Source organism: Austrofundulus limnaeus, unplaced genomic scaffold (genome assembly GCF_001266775.1).
Source record: "Austrofundulus limnaeus strain Quisiro unplaced genomic scaffold, Austrofundulus_limnaeus-1.0 Scaffold1, whole genome shotgun sequence".
NCBI lineage: Eukaryota > Metazoa > Chordata > Actinopteri > Cyprinodontiformes > Rivulidae > Austrofundulus > Austrofundulus limnaeus.
In genome coordinates this window covers 2442719-2452638 of record NW_013952403.1, presented here as the reverse complement: position 1 = coordinate 2452638, position 9920 = coordinate 2442719, and the positions used below count along the sequence as shown (strand labels likewise).

Below are 9920 nucleotides of genomic sequence, written 5' to 3'. Positions count from 1 at the left end.
ACAATAAAGTTACAGGTTTTCGTCTCTTTCCTGGGTTAGTTTTTGATCAAATTAAGAGCGTGGTGCCTCGAGGTCAGATAATTTGCGTATTTAAATAATTCACTAATAATTCATTTTAGAATATACCCAAAACCCCTACAAGATGTTCTCATTGGGAGGGATAAGAATGGATATTGAGATCAGAGGTACAGCACAGGTTGAACCACTGGGAGATAAAGTTAGAGGCCAGACTGAGTCGGCTTGGCCAGTGGAGGGACAGTGAATATATTGGTAGAATGATGTTAGAGATGCAGCTGCTTGGAAAAAGACGGAGGAAATATGGATGAATGTTAGAGAGGACTTGGAGGCAGATGGAGTATAGTGGCCTCTGAAAAGGGAACTGTTAAAAGAACTGTGTAAGAAGACCATCATGGYCACACAAACGTCCATTGTCACACCAGAATTATCCCATATTTCAAAAATGAATGGTGCCTTTTTACTGAATTGATTACAGACATAAATATTTTTAATCTTGGAACACAACTACATTAATAAAGGAMAGATATTTTGAAGCAAAAACCCTTTTTTGTAATAACATACATGTGTATTAAAGACGGTAGCCTATTTTTTGCAGCYACCGGTAAATGAACATCGATCCTATAGAAGCCACGGATTCCTAAATGAAGGTGGTAGATATGAGCTGAAACCCTCAGGATTTAAACACCAGCAGTGGAGTTAGGAAGAACAGATAAAGAGATGGAGGAGGGCAGAGTATAAAAATGGCTTAAAGGCAGAATTACATTGATATTTAAATGATATTAAAGTGGCGAGGCCTATGGGTTGAGGGTTAGAATAACGAGGACCGAATTATTTTGACAGCCTGGAAAAGGGGAGGAAGGATGAACAGAACTGCGGGAACAATTAGAGTTAAAAAAATAATTTATATTTCTACATTTGATCTCCATTAAGAACATAAGAAAAAAATAAAAGTGAGAAGAGGTGTTAAGTTCAGTTATATCAGTGGTGGGCATATGTCACTAATACTGTATCAGAATTTTATTTATTTATTTTTTAGTTACCAGACTAACCTTTTCACTGACTTTGAAAAACGGTTAAAAGCCTACTTGCTTAGCGTTTTTTTTTTTTTTTTAATTATAATCCTGGCCAAGACTAAAAAAAAAAAAAAAAAAAAAAAAAAAAACAGAAAAAGAGCAAAAATAGAAAAAGAGCAAAAATAGAAAAAGAGCATTTGTTTCCACTAAAAGGTTTTGCTAACTGACTGTCAACAGCTGACTAAGATGACAGTCTTTAGTTGGAAGGAGACATGTTAAAGTTGTCTTAGCATTTAGCTGTTTGTGTTAGTTTCTATTGCTTGTTTATTGTTAGCTTCCGCTAAATTAAGTTGTGCAGACTTTTAGTCCGCTAACAGCTTACTAACAAACTAACATGAACAGGTTTGTGTCAGTCCTACCATTCTTTAGCTGGAAGACAAAAGACTTTTAGCATTTAGCTGTTAGAGTTAGCATCTGCTAACCTTTACTTGTTTAGTGTCAGCACCTTTTAATTTTTTAAAACTTGTTTAGCTGGTATTGTTAGCTTCCATATTTTTTTTTTACTTGTTTAGCTTTTAATGTGAGCATCTGCTAACTTTTACTTGTTTACCTGTTTAGTGTTAGCTTCTGCTAAATAGTTTTGCTAACTTTAACTAACAAACTAACATTGGCAGGTTTGTGTCAGTTCCACCATTCTTCAGCTGGAAGGATGTGACACAGTCATCTTAGCTGTTAGCTTATGCTGTTTTATTTTGTACTTGTATAGCTTTAACTTCAGCTATTTAATTTTTAATTTTTTTCATGTTTAACAGTTTATGTTAGCGAAGCTATATGTTTAGTTAACATTTTTAACATTTAATATTTAGTTTAGTTATTTGGGTTAGCTGTGCCCACCACTGGATAATTCATATTTCATTTAGCAAAAAACAAAACAAAACAAAAAGCAGACCTCACAGTGTGTCCACCTTTTTTTCTCATTCAAGCTTGTCTTCCACTTYCAAACTCTCCTGGACAACTTTGAGCGGACGGTCATCGACGACAGCCGCCTGGCWGGCAGACCAGCTGAAATCTTTGTTGGAAAGTTGTTCAAGATGGAGATTTGGGAGCCCATGCTGACGTCCATGAGGGTCGGGGAGGTGGCTGAATTTTGGTGCGATGCCGTTGTGAGTTAAAAACATCGACTGCAAATACAGTATATTTTCCTAATATATAAAGGGTTAGTTGTAGGGAAGTAAGGAAAGCATTTTGTACATGTGCCAGCCTTCAGCAGCCTCCTACATGTTCAGTTCAGAATAATATAAATGTGTTTGAACTAATTTAGTCCTTTTCTTCTACAGAAAAAGTCAAATTGAGCGACATTGTTTCTCTGATTCGTAGGGGCTTAAAGCACCAGAGGCTTAGCATGATTAAGTGCTTTTTTGTTTGTTTTATTTTAGAATCTGTGTTCCTGTTTTTGTTGATGTGTCAATCTTGCAGCACACAGGCCTGTATCCCATCGTGTCCAAGGGAATGAGGCTGATTGCTCAAGGCAAAGACCCCCTGGAGGGTCAGAAACACATGTGTGGCATGGGAAACCTGTTCCACTATCACTCCACTGGCTTCCCTGAGCTGGATGAGATCATGCGAACGCCTCAGCCGCTGATATTCATCATGGAGCTCCTGCAGGTAAGCTGTGTCACCTGTCCTGAATTCCTAATGAAAAACAACAACAAAACAAGACGTTGCACTGAAACAAAATGATGGAAGAAGCAGCAAAACACAAAACATGTCCACGTTTTTACCTTTTTTTCAGCTGATTTTATTTAGTTTGTTTTGCATCTTTATCTTTAGATTAAAAGCAAACAAAGATGGTTCTAAACCATTTCTGAAATACGTAACATAAACCTTAAAGAAAACCAGTAAAACAGGTGGGTAAAACTCCTTTTAGTCATTAGTTTTAGTGTATTATTGTATTTTCACCAAGGGCCACATGAGCATTATGTAGTTGTAATTCAACGTTTCATGTTTACCTTTAACTAAAAGCTCAAAATGTTACACTCCTCTTCTCATTGTTAACATTGCTCAGTTGTAGCAAGCAATAACTGAGCTCTACGTGGTATTTCCTGCACAGAAACAGTGTTTTACTGCGTTTTTATAAACACTGAAAAGTACTGACTACGACTGACTAAATGTAAAACAAATAACACAGAAATACTATTACAAGTAATAGTTTTACTCATTTTCCATCAGAAAACTGGAGGGGGCACTCCAGTTTAAACTTACGTCTTGTAASTGGGAAATTCCCACTTCCCAGTACAAATGGGCCGCAGCAAAAGTAGCCGACGAAACGCAGCGAAACAGAGATTTTAAACTGCGAATTTTGCAAACTGCTGACCCCGTTTGAACCTTGTTCACCTTCACCAGTGGAATGCTGTCATTTCACTGGTGAAGTAATCGACAAAAGCAGWGCACACTTATTTGAAAACACGTTCCCTAAATTATTAACGCCCAATTAATACTAATTGATTAAATGGTCATTAAAATTTTAAGCTTCTGGTAAAGTTACTACAAMGCTGAGGCCTTTAAAACTAAAAAAGATTTTGACTTTTATTGCGCACTATTGTGTGCAAACAAATATTTCAGAAAGTTATTTTTCTATAAAAACTGAATTAAAAAATATTTAGTGAAGACTAGAAGATTTTTTTACAGTTTTGTTGTATTTTTTTAAGTTTATTTAATTTATTTATTTATTCATCATCAGTGACTTTTTTTAAGTGAAGAGAAAATAGAGACAAAGAGAAAAACAGAGAGAGAAGTAATTAGAAAGATAGAAAGACTGAAATAGCAATTAGAAGTATATTAAATATACACCAACAAAACATTATTTAAGTTGTTATTTTTCTAAAAAAACTGAATTAAAAAATATTTAATGAAGACTAGAAGATTTTTTTTACAGTTTTGTTGTATTTCTAAACTGCCCTTAATTAACCTCATTAAAATGTTGCAGAACTTCCTCCTGAACAAATGTAATCAGCTTCTTATCTGTATGACCCAACATTTATCATATCTACAATAAATCAGCTCTGTGATGTAAATGTTGACTTCTAATTTCTATAACTTTCAGATAAAAGCATTAAAAAGTATAGTTTTCTGTGGTTTTACATTAGATAAGTTCATGTGAGTGATTTTAAATCTTTGAGTTCATGCATTCAGACTCTTTTCTTCCATCCCGTCTCTTCCTGCCTGTGCTGCTTCCAGGTAGGAGACCCCATGTCCTACCACAGAGAGTCGTGGATGATGGACAAGGACGAGAAGCTGCAGACGGTGCCGGTCCTCCACATGCAGGGCAACGCTCTGGTCAAGCAGAGGCGGTTCAGAGAGGCCGCCAGCAAATACAAAGAAGCTGTGCTGCTGCTGAAAACCGTTCAGTCCAGGGTGAGTGAAGGATGGATGGAGAGAGAGAGTGAGATAAATGACTGCTACACTGGTGCAGGCAGGCACTTTTCATGTTTTTTTAATCTTTCTTTTTCCATGTGGGCAGAGAACTTTGTTTTTCTGTTTTGATCTTTTATTTCACTGTATTCCTGCTTCCAGGCAGCCTGGGTGGGACAGAAATCTGTCTGAGAACGAGGGTAGAAATGGAGACATACCGACAATAGAGCCGTCAGACTTGTTTTGCACAAGAATACTGTCATTTTCTTCAGCTTTCAGAACATCACAGTTTAAACTAGAGTTATTGCATTTCCTGCGAAAATGCAGTGTGAAGGCTTAATAATGAAAGATTTTAGCTGAAAACTGCTGAAGAAGCTGCAAAGTTTTAATAGCAAAACTGTTAATGCATGTTCAGTTTGAACAGCTGACTTGATGAAAGTAGGACAACAAAAGTGAAAAATCAGTAGAAAGATAGCAAAAAGTGGTCAAATTCTGAAAAGTTAAAAAACAATAGCTAAAATTAGCTAAATTAAGCTAAAAGTAGATGAAACAAGTTATCAGACAGGAAAATAAGAGTGAAAAGTTTCAAATGAGCTAAAAACAAGAAAATAAAAAACACTTACAATGTGTTTTGAAATGGCTAAATTAGCTGAAGTAGCTAAAATAAAGTAGCTTAAGTAGCTGAAGTTAGCACAAAAAGGWGATTTTGGCTGAAAAAAGTTCAAATTGGCTGAAATGAACTAAAAAGTAGCTAAGAACACAAACAGCTGAAATTTTATTTCCACCTTTTATTTTATTTTGATTTGTGTATTTTCTTTGTTTTCTATTGTATATGGTTATTTTGTTTTTTAATGAAATGAATAAATTTTTTGAAATAAATTGACAAAAACAGCTTTAAAAGTTTACATTAAGAGAAGAATAGCAGAAAATGATATGAATATGAATGATGGCTAAAAAAAACTAAAATCAACAAAATAGAAGCTGATGGAAACTGAAGCATCAAGTAAAAAATGAACCAGAATAAAAGTTAAAAAGTGCAGTAAAGATTTATGAACATTTTAAAGAGGTTTAAGGATGTTGAAGACGACTCCGTTAATTTTCAATGAGACATAAATGGCAGAAAAAGTTAAACATGTCAAAAAGTATAAATAGCTGACATACCAAACTCCTGAAGCAGCTGAACCTTCTGATACACAAACTGTTGAAAAAACACAAAAATTGTGTAACTAGATGCGTGCCAAAAAACATCCAGAAGAAAAATTGTTAAAAGCCTTTTAAAGTATTTAAAGTAAAGATTTTAGTATTGTGCCACCCCCACAGCTGCATGATGTTTAATCAGTTTGGAAATATTTAAAACAACTGTCTTCATGTCAGTTATTAAAGTAAGTGCCAGGTAACAGCAGCCCTCTGAGCATGTTCCTCGTCTCTGCATGCGTTAGGAGATGCCGGGCGATGTAGACTACATTAACTTGGGWCGGATGATTGTTCCCCTGGAGCTGAACTACTGCCAGTGCATGTTGGAGCTGGAGGAGTACTACGAGGTCATTGAACACACCACCGAACTGCTGGAGAAACACAAAGGTACGAGAAAATCCCCAGAAATGATACTGCTTCTGCAAYGAAGTTCTTCTTTTCCCAAAAAAGAAACAAGACGGGRCATTTGAGTTTCCTCCTCCTGAGTCACCTCCACAGTCCCACACAGTTGCATCACTCCCTCATACCTCTGAGGTTAGCAGCTGCACGCTTAATCTTGTGCACTGAGGTGGTTTAACAGTGTGAGTTTATTATTCACTGCAGAGATGTGAACTCTCAACATGCACCATATGTTCACAGAAGCTCAAGGCTAATGTTGTGGCCACATTTAAAAGAAGCAATTTTTGTTGCCYGTAATTATGGTATTTATTTACAACAACATGTTTTTCCTTATTTTAATTTAGACGTAAATGTGTTTATTCTTCTTAAAGCTGTGAGGACTGCCTTCTGTAAAAACCTTTCTTACTGGTAATGTCACCTGTAATCGAAATGCACAAATGCTAATGATGAATTAAGCTGGCTAATAAATAATGCTTCAATAATACATCAAAGTTTGAATCAAGCCAAATTTATCTTGAACACATGTAGCCCAGCTTTATTAACCATTTAAAATATGTTCATATTTTTGATTTGACAAACATCTGCAWTGTTAAATCCTCGTTATTGCTGTTTTAAATACAATGTAAACCCATCAGCCGTCATTATAACTAGGTAAACACCGGCGCTAATGTGTTTAATGTTGATTTAACATCTAATTACAGTGACAATATCAAAAAGGTTAGTTAGCAAATGAGCCGTCATTTGATGTGAAACTAAAAAACTTCCTTAACTACTTCAGGAAGCATCATTTTGTGAATCCCAGAGGTCTGAGTTTGGACATCTAAACTGCATTTCTTCTTTGAGATAAGCAGTGGTCTGCATCCTGTATATCTGTCGTTAAACAGCATGAATGAAAGAGTAATACTGTTGACTTTCTTCACAAGTTCAAAAAACAAACAAATCCAATTCTTAGCATTATATAGACTCATTGTATACATATTAAAGTGTATAAATTAATCATAAAGTTTAGCATTTTAAACTAATTTTTAAACTTCCTTTGCAAAGCAAGGGCACCTGGGTAATTTCAACAAATAAAATTTTTTTGTTTTTCATAATAAATTTCTCAGTAGGTTTCTTGTTTATGCATCTTGAATGCTTAAAATGAAAAGTGGAATAGAGTTAGCATAACTTAGCTTAGCATTATTAGCTTACTACTACTACTACTGTAGACTATCATAACAAGACTAGACTAGTGGAAATAGTTTGCTAACTCGTACTAATGAAGAAAATTACATTATTTCCTTAAATTTACTATTTTTTATAAACATTAAAAATGTTTCATTTCAAACATTGAAAGAAGTTGCAGCACCTGAAAAGAGTTTAAGCTAGTTAAAACAGTTTTGCTAACTCTTGCTAACAAAACAAACCCAGTTACTCCACACAAATAAAATAAAAAAATATATATTTCATTCACAATTTCAGTAGGTCCTGTATTTGACTCCTATATACTCAAAAGTAAAACTGGACGGTGTTAGTGCATTTATCTGATCTTAGCCTAATCAATGGTTGCTTAAGTTTGTTTAGCTTAGCATACTATAAAAAGGGTGAGCTTGAGCTAGTCTAAAGAAGTTACTCATACTAATAAAACAGACATTATTTTCATGCACATTATTCAATAAACATTAAATTTAGCCTAATTTTCCATAAACACCATCTGTAATTTCATAAACTCTGTGTACAGTTTCTTTATTCTTGTTCTAGCCTTTCTGTTAGCAGCGGCTGAATGTAGCAGCACTGTCCTCTGTCAGTGTGTAGGAGGACTTGAGGTTGATGTTACTGAAGGTTTTACAGCTGGAGCAGCCCTGGGAATCGTACTGTCAGACTCAGGACCAGTCATATAAAGCCTGGAAGATCCTCACATGCTGGAACAGCCTCCACTTCAGAGCCTCGAGTCGGCCCCCCACCCTGTGACAGGATCTACTGAGACAGGCTGTATTCAACACTGTATTCTTCAGCCAGCATCCTCAGTTTTACWATGACTTATTGTGTGTTTGTGTACCTCTGCACCACTTTTAGTGTGTGGGGAGAAAATATGTTTAGACAGTCAGAATGTGGGTATAAATAAAATCACTCAATGTACAGATTAGGAAAAAACTGAGTTAATGTGACATAATTACAGGACAGAATACAAATAGTTTTAGTTTTTGATCTTCACTGGTCAGGTCCAAAAGGTTGCCAAAAGGTTATATTCCTCCTTCAAATGTTTAAAATAACAATCCACCTCATAATAGCATTCTCTTCCTACCTTCTTGTTGTAGCAGTACCTTTTGTTTGACTTCTGTACAGATTTTCAGCGCCTTCTCATTCACCTTTCAGCTTCATTCCTTGCTGTGTTGTTGTTTCTCCTGTCATCAGTGTCATGTTGTCTGCAGCAGTTTAAGTCAGCCGCTCCGCTGCCGTTTCATCCCCTCAACACAGTTGTTCTTTGGAAAAAGGCGTCTCGCTGCAGTGCCTCTGCTTTTGCCAGAGGCGACCTGTTTAACTGTTGGCTGAATAAAAACTTAACATAGACAGAAATTAAATGATGGAAAAAACAACAACAACAACAACTGAGAAACAAAACAGTGTAAAACAGAAGTGCTGCAGTGAGTGTGAACACTTTTTCCATGTTGGGAAGTTTCTATTCGAGGAAAGATTAAAAGATTTTCACACCAATAACACTAATCTTTAGTTTTCTCTAAAGCCTGATTCACACGGCATGATTTAAAATTGTCGGTTGATTTTCAAAAAATGATAAAAAAAAAAAAAACAGATTTGGTCCTACAGTGTGTGGTGTACAGCCGCACAGCAAATACAACACATCACACAGCAACAGTTATTACTCAAGAACATTCACACATCACATGGGAAATCTCACAAAACCTTGTTTTCTGATTGGCTACACGTCACATTCAACAGGCTGCGAGCTCGTTTGTCCTCGAGGGAACACCACACACGATGGGATGTTGGACCAAGACAAACATGTTGAATATCCTCGATTTGAGATCGGAACGGTCCTGACGTCCTTCTGGGTTGACTACCTTTAACACACCACACACGGCAGGAATATCTCTTAAGATTATCTTGAGAACTAAGTTAATCAGGGCGTCCTGGGCCAAAAATAATAATTATCTTGTGTGGAGACAGGACATACAGCAGGGCAAGGGTGGGAATAAAACTGAAGGCCAGAACATCTAAATTTACAGCCACTACTCCCGGTCTCCCTGGTCAACCAAGGACTCGGTCCAGGGTCCTTCCATAGAAGCGGCTCCTGAATTTGGACAGAGCCACAGTTTGGCGCAACGGTTCCCAAACTTTTCCACAAATAAGAGTAGCAGAGAGCTTTTCTCCCAACTATTGTTTTGGGTGCTAAACTTATCAAATCAAATAAAGATATTAAGCTACTTTTATTCATTTTAATACACACCAACCTCCCTCTTTTGTGATAAGACAAAAGGTTTTTAGTCATTTTTAAATGTAATTTATTCTGAAATTCTTCTCAAGACACCACCTTGATGTTTCAGCACCTGCTGGTCCTGGGTCTTCTCCCAGTTGAACGTGCCCAGAACACCTCTCCAGGAAAGGGTCTGGGGGGCAACCTTACCAGCTGCCTGAACCACCTCAGACGATGAGACCTTGGTGCTCTGACCAAACCTGGCTCCTGGAACAGGACAGAACTATGTTGGCTAGTTTGTAGAATTTTTCTAATTAATTAGAGTTCCCACGGGTCCTTGAAATCCTTGAAAGTTTGTGAATTTGAAAAAAAAGATTTCAAGGCCCTGGAAAGTTTGTGAAAACAGCCAAAAATTACACTTGTCCTTGAAAATCCTTGCATTTTTTTGGGAGGTGAAGTTCTCAATTCACAAC

General features: G+C 36.4%; 1 protein-coding gene across 1 annotated transcript in view; it reads left to right on the top strand.

The window, feature by feature from the left end:
* The window catches only part of LOC106515046 (aryl-hydrocarbon-interacting protein-like 1), a 21442-nt gene that overhangs the window by 8992 nt on the left and 2530 nt on the right, over positions 1-9920 (top strand). Inside the window, exons 2-5 of the mRNA XM_014004652.1 lie at positions 2015-2194; positions 2508-2696; positions 4269-4445; positions 5882-6023. Coding sequence (XP_013860106.1) covers positions 2015-2194; positions 2508-2696; positions 4269-4445; positions 5882-6023 — 688 coding nt within the window. The remainder of the gene's footprint in view (positions 1-2014; positions 2195-2507; positions 2697-4268; positions 4446-5881; positions 6024-9920) is intronic.